This window comes from Ctenopharyngodon idella, chromosome 6 (assembly GCF_019924925.1).
Source record: "Ctenopharyngodon idella isolate HZGC_01 chromosome 6, HZGC01, whole genome shotgun sequence".
NCBI classification, from domain to species: Eukaryota; Metazoa; Chordata; class Actinopteri; order Cypriniformes; family Xenocyprididae; genus Ctenopharyngodon; species Ctenopharyngodon idella.
Genome location: NC_067225.1, coordinates 32360410 through 32376070, shown reverse-complemented (window position 1 = coordinate 32376070; position 15661 = coordinate 32360410). Strand labels below are relative to the sequence as shown.

Genomic DNA, 15661 nt, shown 5'->3' with positions numbered 1-15661 from the left:
ACCAATCATCTGCTATAAACTCTGACTAGCTTCACATTTTTTATAGTCCAAACATCTCATCCATTAACCAACAATTTCTGAAGTAATTCACATGTGTAAAAGTGCTTTCCAGTTATTTCTGTTATGCAGTACATTTAAAAAAACAAATGATACTTCAAATGATTTTCTCAAAAAGGATGGAATGTTCTAGAGTGGTACAGATCATCACAGAAATCATTAAATCCACCACTAATACTCACTAAAGTGTGTGCTGCTGATTTCCCTCCAAAATGATGTCACTTCCTGAAGGATGACGTCATTATGGAACTAGCTTTGTTATTTAAAGGGGCTTTACAAAATACTAATAGAATGGAAAGTGACATTGGGGACAGTAAAAAAAACTATGAAATGATAATCTATTGAAACTCTATTCCCATGAAAACATGTTTTGTTTGGAACGTTTCGATTTGAGAAGGAAAAAATGTATATTATTATATATAAATTATATAAAAAAAAATATAAAAATGTATATATATATATATATATATATATATATATAGTGCTGTCAAATGATTAATTGCAATTAATCACATCCAAAATAAAAGTTTGTTTACATAATATATGTATGTATAATTTTGTATATATAAATACACACACATGCATGTATATATTTAACAAAAAAAATATATATATATATATATATTTTTTTTTTTTTTTTTTGTTAAATATATACATGCATGTGTGTGTATTTATATATACATAATTATACATACATATATTATGTAAAGGGCGCATTCTGCTGCCATGATGAAAAGATGATCAGTCATCTCTTCATCACGGCACCTGTTAGTGGATGCATATATTAGGCAGGAAGTGAACATTTTGTCCTCAAAGTTGATGTGTTAGAAGCAGGAAAAACGGGCAAGCGTAAGGATTTGAGTGAGTTTGACAAGGGCCAAATTGTGATGGCTAGATGACTGAGCCAGAGCATCTCCAAAACTGCAGCTCTTGTGGGGTGTTCCCGGTCTGCAGTGGTCAGTATCTATCAAAAGTGCTCCAAGGAAGGAACAGTGGTGAACCGGCGACAGGGTCATGGGCGGCCAAGGCTCATTGATGGCTGGCCCGTGTGTCCACCTCCGAAAGAACCAACAATGGGCACGTGAGCATCAGAACTGGACCACGGAGCAATGGAAGAAGGTGGCTTGATGAATCATGTTTTCTTTTACATCACGTGGATGGCCGGGTGCGTGTGCATCGCTTACCTGCATGGGAAACACATGGCACCAGGATGCACTATGGGAAGAAGGCATGCCTGCGGAGGCAGTGTGTGATGGTGGGAAACCTTGGGTCCTGCCATCCATGTGGATGTTACTTTGACACGTACCACCTACCTAAGCATTGTTGCAGACCATGTACTCCCTTTCATGGAAACGGTATTCTCTGGTGGCTGTGGCCTCTTTCAGCAGGATAATGCGCCCTTCCTCAAAGCAAAAATGGTTCAGGAATGGTTTAAGGAGCACAACAACGAGTTTGAGGTGTTTACTAGGCCTCCAAATTCCCCAGATCTCAATCCAGCATCTGTGGGATGTGCTGAGCAAACAAGTCCAATCCATGGAGGCTCCACCTCGCAACTTACAGGACTTAAAGGATCTGCTGCTAACATCTTGGTGCTAGATATCACAGCACACCTTCAGGGGTCTAGTGGAGTCCATGCCTTGATGGACTTAGGGGACCAACACAATATTAGGAAGGTGGTCATAATGTTATGCCCGATCGGTGTGTGTGTATGTATATATATATATATTATATAATATTAGTGCCCTCCACAATTATTGGCACCTTTAGTAAATATGAGCAAAGACGGCTGTGAAAATAAATCTGCATTGTTTATCCTTCTGCTCTTTCATTCAAAAAAATTCACAAAATTCTAACATTTTATCAAAGTAAAATGATTGAAAGTGGGGGGAAACTCACATTATGAAATAAATGTTTTTCTCCAATACATGTTGGCCACAATTATTAGCACCCCTAGAAATTCTTATGAGTAAAATATCTCTGAAGTATATTCCCATTCATATTTACATTTTTTTTAGCACACCAGGGTGACTAGGAGCATGAAATTGTCCAGCCATGACTTCCTGTTCCACAGGAGTACAAATATGTGTAAACACAAAGGCCAAATTCCCTTAATCATTCAACACAATGAGAAAAACCAAAGAATATAGTTCTGATGTGCAGCAAAAGATTGTTGAGCTTCACAAAATAGAAAATGGCTATAAGAAAAAAGCTAACACATTGAAAATCCCCATTTCCACCATCAAGGCAATAATTAAGAAGTTCCAATCAACTAAAGATGTTACAAATCTGTCTGGAAGAGGACGTGTGTCTAAATCGTCCTAATGCGCGGTGAGGAGGAGAGTTTGAGTGGACAAAGACTCTCCAAGGATCACAGCTGGAGAATTGCAGAGATTAGTTGAGTCTTGAGTCTCAGAAAGCCTAAAAAAAAATTATCAAACAGCACCTACATCCCCACAAGTTGTTCGGGAGGGTTTCAAGAAAAATCCTCTGCTCTCATCCAGAAACAATCTCCAGCATATTCAGTTGTCAGACACGACTGGAAATTCAAAAGGGACCTGGTTCTATGGTCAGATGAAACTAAAAAAAGAGCTCTTTGGCAGCAAACCCACCAGATGGGTTTGGTGCACATGTGACCGGTCTGCACCTTCGCTCTGCGTTGTGTTGGCAATTTAAGGAGACCGGACAACAGAGATTCCTTAGACCACTTTTTATTCTGGATGAATAAAAAGGAAAATTAATGAAAAAGAAAGTCAATCCGTGACCTTCACAGTTTTGGCATTGACCTTTCCCCAGCCGCGCTTACCGCGAACTGACTTCATATTACAATTTTCAAATAAACTGCATGTGATTAGATCAACAATATTTAACACTTTTCTCAATAGAAAACATTTTACATGAACTCAAAACAACAATATTAACAGAAACATGGATAGAAAACATACCTGGTGTAAGCTGGTGTGTGGTGGGTGTTCTGGCGCAATATGGCTGCCGTCGTATCATCCAGGTGGATGCTGCACATTGGTGGTGGTTGAGGAGATTCCCCCTTCTGTATGTAAAGCGCTTTGAGTACCCAGAAAGGCGCTATATAAATGTAAGGAATTATTAATTATTATTATTATTACATGGATAAATAAAAAGGAAAATTAATAAAAAAAAGTCAATCCATGGCCTTCACAGTTTTGGCATTGACCTGCCAGTCAAAACAGATCATTTTAGCCACGGATCTTTAACACTCATAACAAACACTCAAAACAAACATACTTCATGTTACACAAAATATATATATATATTAAATCACAAGAAACTAACTCATTTTAAGCTTTTTAGTGAGAGCTCCAGCAGAACTCACCTTTCCCCAGCCGCGCTTATCGCGAACTGAAGGAAAGCAACCGGAACTTATTTCTTAAAGGGGCCACGTACCATTATTTAACAATTACAACAAACACTGAAGAAATGAAAATACAATAATAGAAAACAGCTCAAATAACAGAAATTAATATTAAAAGAATTGCCAGAATACAAAATAATTATGTAAATATAAAATAATTGATAAAGGGAGAGATTTTGTGTGAAATTAATAAATTGATATAACATCTGTTACACTGTAAAACATTTTCAGCTGGTTAAACTTAGAAATGTAAGTTCACCTGCTGCCTTAAAAATGTGAGTTAACTCAACTTGAAGATAAGCTTTGTTTCAACTCACAAATAGTCAAGACAATGCATTACTTAAACTTAAAGTAATGCATTGTCTTGACTATTTGTGAGTTGAAACAAAGCTTATCTTCAAGTTGAGTTAACTCACATTTTTAAGGCAGCAGGTGAACTTACATTTCTAAGTTTAACCAGCTGAAAATGTTTTACACACACAAAAGTACCCCATGCCCACTGTTAAATATATTGCTAGATCTTTAATGTTATGGGCCTATTTTTCTGCTGGAGGTCCTGGACAACTTCTTCAGATACATGGTATCATGGATTCTATCAAATACTAACAGATAAAAATCAAAACCTGACCACTTCTGCTAGAAATCCAATAATGGGCCGTGATTGGATCTTCCATTGGGACAATGATCCAAAACAAACATCAAAACCAACACAGAAATGTGTCATTGAGCACAAAATGAAGCTTCTGCCATGGCCATCCCATTCCCCTGATCTGAACCCTAAAGAAAATGAGTGGAGTGAACTGAAGAGAAGAAGCACCAACATGGAGCTGGAATCTGAAGGATCTGGAGAGATTCTGCATGAAGGAATGGTCTCTGATCTCTCCTCAGGTGTTCTTCAAACTCATCAGGTATTTTAGAAGAACACTCAGAGCTGTTATCTTGGGAAAAAGACGTTGCAATAATTGTGGCCAACGTGAACTAGAGAAAAACATTTATTTCATAATGAGCTTTTCCCCCCATTTTCAATTGTTTTACTTCAATGATAGGTTAGAATTTTGTGAATTTTTTGAATGAAAGATCAAAAGGATAAACAATGCAGATTTATTTTCATAGCCGCCTTTGCTCATATTTACTAAGGGTGCCAATAATCGTGGAGGGCACTGTCTATATATATATATATATATAAAAATGTATATGTGTATATATCAGCCAACATTTGGCCATTTTGAGATCATTAGCCAACAGACATGGCCGCTTCGGCTCAAGGCACTTCCAAACACAATCCTGATGAATCTGTTCTCTGTGTGTTTTGTGGACTCGATCTTGTTAAATGTTACGGCAGCACAGCAAGCACTGCAGAGGGTTCAAGGTTATTTAAACAAGATCTGTGTGTGCTATGAGTCAACATGTTTACTGTACCGCATATCTGTACTTTTGTAAAACTATACTAAACTATCATGAGCGTGGGATTACCAGAGAGGCTTGAGTTCAGATGTAAGATGATGTTTTTGCATCATGTACACTGGGTACTGGGCAACACGCTTCCCTCGGCTAATTTTATACTCAAACCTCATGCTCACAGGTCATACGATACACACATTAACAACATGGCCCGGCTACACGACCCTTACAGAATCTACAATGCTAAACAAACTTTGTAGCCAAATACGCTATAGTTAAAGTGCAGTTTATTTCAGCTGTGTCCTGTGGTGGAAGATGCTATAATTCACTTTTTTATCTGTCTATGATTATTATGCATGCCGTCTTCATGACAACATATTCATTGAATACTTAATATTTGTACTTTATATGGATATGCACTTCCTCTACTACTTTTCAATGTAAAATCTTGGAGTTCATGGACATATGCATATATGAACCTCTGTTATTATGCATTATAAAACAATTATTTTATTTTCATTTATGTCCTTATTTATTTGAATGATTTTAATTTAACTTATTTATTCCTTTTTATTTTGTTGTATTATTTTTTGACATTTAAAAAAACCCTGTTAACTTTTATTTTTATTTTAAAGGTAATTTTATATATCTGTTTATTAAAGTAATATGATAAAAAGAATAAAAAATAGTATGGCATTAATAATATAATTGCTTGATTTTATTTCAATTTGTGTGCTCTTTAAATTTATATTTTTTCTTATTTATATATAGGCCTATGCTATAAATAAACTTTTTAAATGAGTGATTTTTTTTTTGACTTTTTTCATTATTTATGGTTATTTAGATCACTTTGAATCTCTACAGTTGCATAAAACGTGCTATTTGTCCTAATAATGGTTAAAATGCTATAATTCTTATTGTTTTATTATTCTATAATTATTATGCATGCCGTCTTCATGACATCACATTCATTGAATACTTGTTGAATATGTGTAATTTATATGAATATGCACTTCCTCTCATACACATAATGCGACTTGTTCATCTAAAATCGTGATGTTCATGGACATACATCCATGTTATTTATCAACTATCCTGATATAGCTAATACTTTAAAACCGTATCTCAATGCAAAACGCACGCATGCATAATGATGCTCAACGATGATTAAATGTGAGATGTCATCAATGAAATTCCACGTCGAAATGTTCTAAGGCACCATCGCACATACTGTACAAACAACCAGATCGCCTTTGGCCACGAGCGCGCGCACAGGAGCTACTGAGTAAATATTTGCGCAAAGTGGCGTCGCGTGGTCTCAGTGTTGACTCAGAGAGAGGAGTTAAGGGCAGCTCAAAGCGAACCGCCTCACCTCCGTTATGTTTATTTATTAAGCGCGTTTGAGGGCACTTCCTCGGTCTATGTGGGGTCATGCACTCACCAACGTAGATCCATAAATGAATGTTGGGCTCGACTTCCACACACGATTCCTGATTGGTCGCCGCGTCCGACCGAGATAAACACAGCCGCAAGTATATATATAGTGGCATTTAAGAGAAACTCCACTGACACTTTTACGCACGTTGTTTTACGCACGCGTCAAGATGAGAGCGCATATCCAAAAAGGTCCTCAGATTCTGGAGATGCTGAAGAAGAAGTCTGTAGGGATTCAGCACTGCAAGCCCACATCCTCCGTGTGCGTGCTGGACTCGAAGGATGCTGCCGGGAGCGCGCCCTGCGCGCACAGTCTCGACTCCATTCCTGGACCAACCAACTGGCCGCTGTTCGGCAGCCTCATCGAGGTGCTCCGGAAAGGAGGTTTAAAAAGACAACACGAGGCGCTGGTATGAACCTCTTTATAAATATGCATTATAAAACTATTATTTTATTTTCATTTATGTACTTATTTATTTTAATGATTTTAAATAAAGTTTTTAAATGCCATATTTATTTTCTTTTATTATTTTTAGTCAAATTTAAGAAAAAATTTGTTTATATATATCTGTTTATGCCTATTTAAAGTCATTTGAATCAAAATGTTTATGAAATGACTATAAAAAGCTTTTACTTTATTAATAGTAATAATAATTATTAATATTATTATTTTTATTATTTAAATAAGATTTTATTTAAATTCATGTGGGCTTTTCATTTATATTTTTCTTATTTATATATACACTATAAATTAACTTTAACTTAATTTAACTTAATTCATATTTTTATGTCTTTATTTATGGTTATTCAGAGCACTTTGAATCTCTACATCTGCATATAAAACGTGCTACAGTATATAAATAAACCTGTCCAAAGTATATATATATATATTGCGATTAATTGCACCCAAAAAAAAAGTGATTAATCGTTTGACAGCACCAATATATATATCAAGTCATGTGTACCTGTACATTTCCTCTGTTTTAAGTTTCTCTTCTCTGTTCTTTTATCTTTTTAACCTCAGATCGATTACCATAAGAAGTTTGGGAAGATCTTCCGGATGAAGCTGGGCTCTTTTGAGTCAGTTCACATTGGTTCTCCGTGTTTATTGGAGGCTCTTTACAGGAAAGAGGGCAGCTACCCTCAGAGACTGGAGATCAAACCATGGAAAGCCTACAGAGACATGAGGGACGAGGCTTATGGGCTGCTCATACTGTAAATATTCTGCTCCCGTTACAAGATTTTATTGGTTATTCCATGACATTTCTGGTATTTTAAACTCATGCATTTTCAGGGAGGGGAAGGACTGGCAGCGGGTGCGCAGCGCTTTCCAGCAGAAACTCATGAAACCAACCGAAGTCATGAAACTGGACAGGAAAATCAATGAAGTGAGTTCTGCTTCATAAACATCAGTTCACGTACTGTATCATTCACGAATATAGGAGTGACTGCTTGTTGTCTTTATGGAAAGGTTTCAGCTGATTTGATAAAGAGGATCGGAAGAGCCCATGTCAATGGGAAGATGAATGATTTGTATTTTGAACTGAACAAGTGGTCCTTTGAAAGTGAGTTTTCATGCAACACTTGCCACAAACTTGCACCATTCTGCATTGCTTTAATGAAATGCATTTAATGTTTCTTTCTCTTTTGTTCTTATAGCCATTTGCTATGTACTTTATGACAAACGTTTTGGGCTCTTGCAAGACCGTGTCAGCGAGGAGGCCATGGATTTCATCACCGCGATCAAAACGGTAAATTGACCATCTCTTTGACCCAATACAGTGAGGGTCTCTGATAAACCTGCGAAAGTTGATAAGCTTTATCTACTTCTCCTTAGCTGCATTTGAGGCGTTAGCAATGCAAAGATGCAGTTGAAAAACAGATGGTGTTTTCTCACTTTCAGATGATGAGCACCTTTGGAACAATGATGGTGACGCCCGTGGAGCTTCACAGGAACCTGAATACGAAAACATGGAAAGACCACACAGCGGCATGGGACCGTATTTTTAGCACAGGTACTAAAGAGTTCCTTTATCAGATGACGTGTGACCCATAAAGGCGTTCAAAGCACATTTCCAGTCAGGTGATGACACATGAACTTACGGCTTTCTGCCTCAACCCTCCAAAGCAGATCCGTGCACACAGCAGGAGAGAGAGAGAAAGAAAGAGAGAGAGAGAGTAAACCATGGTAGTAAACGCTGTGACCTAAGTGCAAGAGAATCCAGCCAAATATTTGTACTAGCAGCAGGGAGGGAGGGAGAGGCGGGTAGGAATGTTGACGCGAGGCTGAATTACTCACAGTTTGTTGTGCTGCTGTTGCTCCATTAGCGGCTGCTCACTGACAGACACCTGTCACACATTAAGAAATATTTCGTCTTTCCTGCAGCAAAACAACAGCAGCAAGTGCTGGACAAGTTCAAGTAGGGCTGTCCGACACATGTAGGCCTGCCATTAAGACAAAAATGCTAATACCAGTTTCATACCAGTTTTAATGAACAATTAGTTATTTAAATCTAAGTATACATACATATTCCTCTGAATATTAAATACAACTGAAATATGAATGCAAGGTTTATTTAAATTAACAATTTCACTATGATGATTCAAAGTGCTTTGCATAGGCATAAAGAAAGAAAAACAGTTTAAATCACTGTTATAAGTTAATTTAAAATGGACTAATATGAATATATAGAAGAAATAATAAATAATTACATACTATAACAATAAAAGTCTATTTAAAAATGGATATGCGTGTATGTTTTATGTAGTATAAGTCAGATTTATTCAGCAAATATGCATTAAAGTGATTTTTACAAAAAGATTTATATTTCAAAGAACTGTTTTCAACATTCATAATAAAATGAACACTGTAAAAAATGATATGATCAGGAAGTCAAGGCAACTAATGTTTGACATTACTTTAACTCAACAAAGTAATTGATTTTATTTATTTTTGCACAGTTTAATATAATTTACGATGAATTGACTGAAACTGAACTTAAGCTTTTAAGTTGAAATAGGGTTTTTTTGAGCAGCAAATCATCATATTAGAATGATTTCTGAAGGATCATGTGACACTTAAGACTGGAGTAATGATGCTGAAAATTCAGCTTTGATCACAGGAATAAATTATATTTTACTATATATTCACATAGAAAAAAGTTCTGTAATAATATTTCACAATATTTCTATTTTTACTGTATAAAAAATGCAGCTTTAGTGAACATAACTATCAATAAAGGACATCGTTAAATCATGCATTTACTGTAAATATTATTGAGCAAATAGCATGTTTTATTTTCTTACATTTTCATGAAATACTATTTAAGAATGCACACACTTTTATAAAAATGTTTCATCAGAAATATCACCAATTAATTAAGCAATCTATCATCTTTACAGCTAAACTTTACATTGACAAGAATCTGAAGAGGCACTCAAATGGCAAAGCGGACGACTTCCTCTGCGACATCTACCACCAGAGCCACCTCACCAAGAAGGAGCTGTACGCCGCCACAACAGAACTTCAGGTCGGAGGAGTGGAGACGGTACGCTTTCATAACAAAGATGCACTTTCACAACCCAAGACAAACAAACTTGTTTTTCAGCAAGCTTGTTTTCGAGTCACACGCGAGCGAGCTAAAAAAACAGTTGATTTAACTCGTCTTTGTTCTGCTCTTATCCAGGCTTAGTTCACTCAAGCACATAAGTCAGAAGAATGAGGCAAGGCGGGCGTAGCGCTCCGTTAATTGTTCCGCTGGAGGAACATTGTACAGTGTGGCCCTGATTGACCAAGCAAATCCTTCTTGTTTTCCTCTTGCAGACTGCTAATAGCATGTTGTGGGCTATTTTCAACCTCTCCCGTAACCCCTGCGCCCAAGGAAAACTTCTGAAGGAGATCCAAGACGTGGTGCCTGCTGGGCAGACGCCTCGTGCCGAGCACATCAAGAACATGCCCTACCTCAAAGCCTGTCTGAAGGAGTCCATGAGGTGAGCATGCGCACATTTCACCCCAAAATATACTTTAAAATTGCTCCTAAAATTGATTTTAGTTAGTATATCATTCCTCATGTCTTCCTTTTGATTTTCTTGAAAGGTCTTGCCTTAATACCGGTTAAGATAATCCACTTTACACTCTTAATAATAAAGGTTCTGTACTGGCATCAAAGGTTCCATGAAGAACCTTTAAAATTCATGCACTCTTAATAGATTCCAAAAGCTTGCCATAGAAGAACCGCTTTTGGTTCCCCAAGGAACCTTTCAGTGAACAGTTCTTAAAAGAACCATTTTTTAAATCGAAAGAACCCTTTTCCACTATAAAGACCCTTTTGTGGAATGGAAAGGTTCCATGGACGTTTTATGATTCTTGATGCAACCATCAATGCCAAATAAAGAGTGTGGAATCTTTCCATTGCACAAAAGTTTCTGGAAAGTTCTTTGGGGAACCCAAAATGGTTCTTACACCCTTAAAATTCTGGTTCTTTATTGGCATCAGTGGTTCCATCAAGAACCTTGGATCCTTCCTATTCCACAAAATGTTCTTTATAGTGGAAAAGGGTTCTGTAGATTGTTGAATTGTTCTTCACTCTAAAAAAAAAAAAAAAAAAAAGATTATTTTAAGAACTGCTCACTGCTCACTTTAGGGAACCCAAAAATAAAGGTTCTTTATGGTTCCATGAAGAACCATTCAAATTCATGGAATCTTTCCATTGCACAAGAAGTTCTTTTGTGGAAAAAGGTTCTTTAGATTATTAAAATGTTCTTCAAACTAAGAAAAAATGGTTCATTTAGGAAATGTTTACTGAAAAATTCTTTGGGGAACCCAAAATTGTTCTTACACCCCTAAAAATTAAGGTTCTTTTTTGGTATTGAACCTTTAACATCCATGGAAACTTTTCATTAAACAAAAGGCTTTTATACTGGAAAAAGGTTCTTTAGATTTTTAAAATGTTTTTCACACTAAGAAAACATGGTTCTTTTAAGAACTGATCACTAAAAGGTTCTTTGAGGAACCCAAAATGGTTCTTCTATCTATTGCATCACTGCAAAAACACCCTTTTGGAACCTTTTTTTAAAAGAGTGTATAATCTTTCCATTGCACAAACAGTTCTTTAGTGGAAAAAGGGTTCTTTAGATTATTAAAATGTTCTTCAAACTCAGACAAAATGCTTCATTTAAGAACTGTTCACTGAAAAGCTCTTTTGGGGAATCAAAATATTTCTTACACCTTTAAAAATAAAAGTTCTATATTGGCATTGATGGTCCCGTGAAGAACCTTCAACGTTCATGGTATCCTTCCATTGCACAAAATGTTCTTTAGTTTATTACAAGGTTCTTTACACTAAAAAATGATTCTTTTAAGAACAGTTTACTGAAAATATAGCTCTTCTATGGCATCACTGTAAAAACCCTCTTTATTTTTAAGAGCAATCCCAGCACTCTTCTGATAAATTTGTAGTATCAGCTGTAAAAGGTTCATATGAGGTGATGCATGATCATTTCTAATAGACTGGCAGATTAGCCTGGTCCAGTCAGGTGACATAATAGTCCCAACTGGAATCCGAAAGCACATGGAAGTCATGTTTATGCCCTCACACTTTCATGTTCCAGGCGTCAGTCATGCGTTACAGGAAGACATGTCTTTGGACATTAAAGAAGGATAATGCTGAAGCATGTGCCGAGAATGTTGATGGTGTATTTGTGGGATTATCTAGCCTTGACCTGCATTAGCGCCATAACGTGCCTCATACCTTTCAGCTTACACACTCACGCATGCAAAAAATGGAATTCTCTGGAATTCTCAACAGTAAGAAGTTCTTTGTTGTTTTTTATTTCTACAGAGTTTCACCATCTGTGCCGTTCACCAGCCGTACCTTAGACAAGGACACTGTGCTGGGCGAATATACTCTGCCTAAAGGAGTGAGTATTTTATTATTAGCAGACCTGCTCACTACTGCCCCCTATATGAACTCTGATCCAAAACCTAGTGAGTGGTCCTGATGTCTACCATCTAACTCGCAGGCAGCTACCTTCTAAAACAGCATCTTAACTGAAATAAGAGTTCATAAGCGGCTGGTTTGGAAAGCTCTACATTACCAGCAAAAAACGCTCCTTTCATAAAGCACGAAAGAATTGACAATTGATCGCAATAGAGTTTGATGTTAATCATTGATATATATTTATATATATATGGGTAATAGCGTAAAAATAATGTATTCTGGGTAATATTTGTCGTTTAATGAAAAAAAATGACCCAGAATGCATTGTTTCTACGCTTTATTATAATGGAAAACGGTATTTTACCATTCTAAAAAATAGCTGTAAAAAAATTAAACAAATTTACATGGTAAAATACCATTTTCCGTCGAAACAGTAATATACTGTAAAAACAATGCATTCTGGGTAATATTTGTCATTTTCGAGAACGACAAATAAAATTACCCAGAATGCATTGTTTTTACGGTATATTACTGTTTCAATAAAAAAAACTTGAAATAGGCTACTTTGTTGAAAACGACAAATAATATTACCCAGAATGCATTGTAATATACAGAATGCATTGTAATATACAAAAGTAATATACCTTAAAAATGCATTCTGGGTAATATTTATCATTTAACGACAAATAAAATTACCCAGAATGCATTGTTTTTACGAGACTGTCCTCCTCCAAAAAACGACCCTATAGGTTGTTTTATCAAGCACCTTATTACGACTAATATATACGTTTTAAAGTCATGCGCCCTCTAGCTGCTGTAAAAATAATGACAATGTCATGTTACTTCTGTCGTCATGAAATGACCGTTGACCGTTGTTACCAATCAAAACGCGTGTTCATTTAAATGCAATGTGTGGACTTTTTTTACACGGTCCCTTACCCACCATTTGTCCTATTTCTATTTAGCAAAACTAATTTTTTTATTAACGACTACACCTACCCCAACCCTAAACCTACCCTTCGTGATTTATAGTGCATATACACATTATGAGTACATGCGTTCCCTGGGATCGAACCCACGATCGCATGATCACATGAATTCATTTTGCTGTATATTGCAATGCTCTACCAATGGAGATACGCGACCCGAAATATGACGCAGAAAAAAAGGGTACAATCCATTAAAATGAAAGTGTCCTGTTGTCGATAGGGGCGCAACTTTAGTAAACGTTTATATGGGTAGTATTTCAGGGAAGTGACAAACGACCTATATGGGCGTATTGGTTAGAGGACATTGGTTTTTACACTGTATTACTGTTTTAATGGAAACGGTATTTTACTGTTTAAATTTAATCAATTTTAGAGTGTAGATTTTGCTGTAACTTGTGTCCCATTCATTAGTTTATCATATTATCCATGTTAAATGTGAAGTTTTATAGACATTTTATGCATTGCACATGATTGAATTCATGTTTAGCAGTTCATGAAATGAAATTTGAGTGCATTATATTTATTTAACCCTATTTCTTTTTGTTCTCAGACCATCCTGATGATCAACAGTCAGGCTATCGGTTCGAACGAGGAGTATTTTGACAACGGGAAGCAGTTCAGACCAGAACGCTGGCTTCAAGATAAAAGCTCCATCAACCCTTTTGCCCATGTGCCCTTTGGGATAGGAAAGAGGATGTGCATCGGCCGACGTCTCGCTGAGTTACAGATCCAACTGAGTCTTTGTTGGGTAAGTTTTCAGTGTAGCTGTACATTAAATGATTACCAGTACTTCTAGTTGGTCTTACTATACATTAATGTATTATCTTCACCTAGTTCAAATGTTTCGTATGCTCTTTATCACAGATACTACGCGACTATGAGATTGTGGCCACAGACTATGAGCCAGTGGAAGCGCTGCATTCAGGAACTCTGGTTCCCAGTCGAGAGCTTCCAGTGGCGTTTGTCCCCCGATGAGGTACTGAAATGAGTTCGAACATTTTAATTAAAGATCAGAAAGATATTAGCAGAGGTTTGAAGAATGGAGAGGATCTTCTCTTGTATTTTAAAACCTGTTTTTTTTTTTTTTTTTTGTATTTGCAGATACCATGTACCAGTACTAACCTGAACGGATGACTCCATAACAATGGATCAGACATATGACAAGACCTTTATATTGCTGCTAACCTATACAGAATGTATCAGTCTCACGTTTCAAAAATACCTCAAACTATTAGTATTCATACAGTAGTAAATATGATTATTCTATTTATTTACTTTATGGAAATGACAGGCTAAATTAAATATTTAAGGTTTTCTCATAATTGCTGCTACCTACTATATTACTACAGTAAATATATTTTACTAAAATGTTAAAATTATTATGTAGAGATGGTAAATTTTCTATGCAATATTGTTTTGTACTGAAATCATTCCATGTACAGTATTATGTAAAATTCTTTTTTTAATGCTGTGTAGAAATGTACATATAAAACATAAATGTAACATTCTATTTATATACTCAATAACATATATTTATGTTTAATGTATGTCAGTATGAGTGGTGAGAAAAAAATGTGCAAATCAAGACAATCTAGAAAATCACTGGATATTGTTCACCGCAAACCACTTTTGTTGTTAATAAAAAGTGCAGATGTCATGCTGTGGTCTGAAATAAACTGAATTCATTGTGTGTTCCACATTAAAAATACTTTGCACTCACTTACAGACAAGTACCACGGTATTACTACACTGTAAAAAATAATTGTTGGTTTACTGAAATTATTGAGTTTATTGACATTAAAAATGTGAGTTAATACAATGAAGGCGATTGGTTTAATCAACAGAAACTCAAAATATGATGTTATCTGAACTACATTAATTATCTAAGTTGCTTGGACAAAATAAAAAAATGTTATGATAACAAATCATGAAAATAATTTTTTGCAGTGTATGTTTTTCTGGACATCCACTGTGGTGTATTCTTTGAAGTACTTTGAAGCACCCTAAATCATTCCATACCATGGTGTACCATGGTTATACTATCTGATACCATCACTGATCAGATCTATATAAAAAAGCTTTTATATCAGGGCAATATATCAGGACTATGATAATTATTTCTCTGCAAAAACAGAGGCTGAAGTGGATTAAATAAAGGGGGAAATATATTCATTTTAAATTAGTAATATACAATGTAAAATTATCACCCAGTTCTCTATATTAAGTTGGATATATAAGTACACCGCACACGTATACAGTACACTCACGTAAAGTAATATATACTATATAGCAAATCTCAACTGCGTGATTGATTGTATCATCACAAAATGAAAAAAAATGGTTTAGGTGTACAACAGCTTGTCACTGGGGCAGTACCCTTAAAAGGACATTTTTACATTTTTTACTCCAAAAAGGTACATATTAGTACCTTAGAGAACAAATACGACCCATCC

At 35.8% G+C, this 15661-nt stretch overlaps 1 protein-coding gene and 1 long non-coding RNA gene across 2 annotated transcripts; one reads left to right on the top strand and one right to left on the bottom strand.

Moving 5' to 3' along the window:
* Positions 1 to 1754: 1754 nt before the first annotated feature.
* Positions 1755 to 3428, bottom strand: LOC127514480 (uncharacterized). The gene is made up of 3 exons (XR_007930648.1): positions 3407 to 3428; positions 3000 to 3138; positions 1755 to 2770 (listed from the first exon to the last, which is right to left on the bottom strand). It is a non-coding gene; the product is annotated as an uncharacterized LOC127514480 (long non-coding RNA).
* A 2881-nt stretch (positions 3429 to 6309) lies between these two features.
* LOC127514698 (1,25-dihydroxyvitamin D(3) 24-hydroxylase, mitochondrial) lies at positions 6310 to 14884 on the top strand. The gene is made up of 12 exons (XM_051897786.1): positions 6310 to 6690; positions 7305 to 7495; positions 7575 to 7668; positions 7752 to 7845; positions 7940 to 8031; positions 8184 to 8295; positions 9683 to 9828; positions 10104 to 10270; positions 12121 to 12199; positions 13759 to 13956; positions 14073 to 14184; positions 14310 to 14884. The coding sequence occupies exons 1-11, from the start codon at positions 6451 to 6453 to the stop codon at positions 14181 to 14183; spliced, it is 1524 nt and encodes a 507-aa protein (XP_051753746.1). The 5' UTR covers positions 6310 to 6450; the 3' UTR covers position 14184; positions 14310 to 14884.
* Positions 14885 to 15661: the final 777 nt, after the last annotated feature.

Excerpts from the sequence above, each read along its gene's own strand:
- LOC127514698 (XM_051897786.1), top strand. The coding sequence starts at position 6,451 with ATGAGAGCGCATATCCAAAAAGGTCCTCAGATTCTGGAGATGCTGAAG. Across the intron at positions 7,496-7,574 it reads GCTTATGGGCTGCTCATACT|GGAGGGGAAGGACTGGCAGC; the intron begins GTAAATATTCTG and ends ATGCATTTTCAG. Across the intron at positions 10,271-12,120 it reads TGTCTGAAGGAGTCCATGAG|AGTTTCACCATCTGTGCCGT; the intron begins GTGAGCATGCGC and ends TTATTTCTACAG.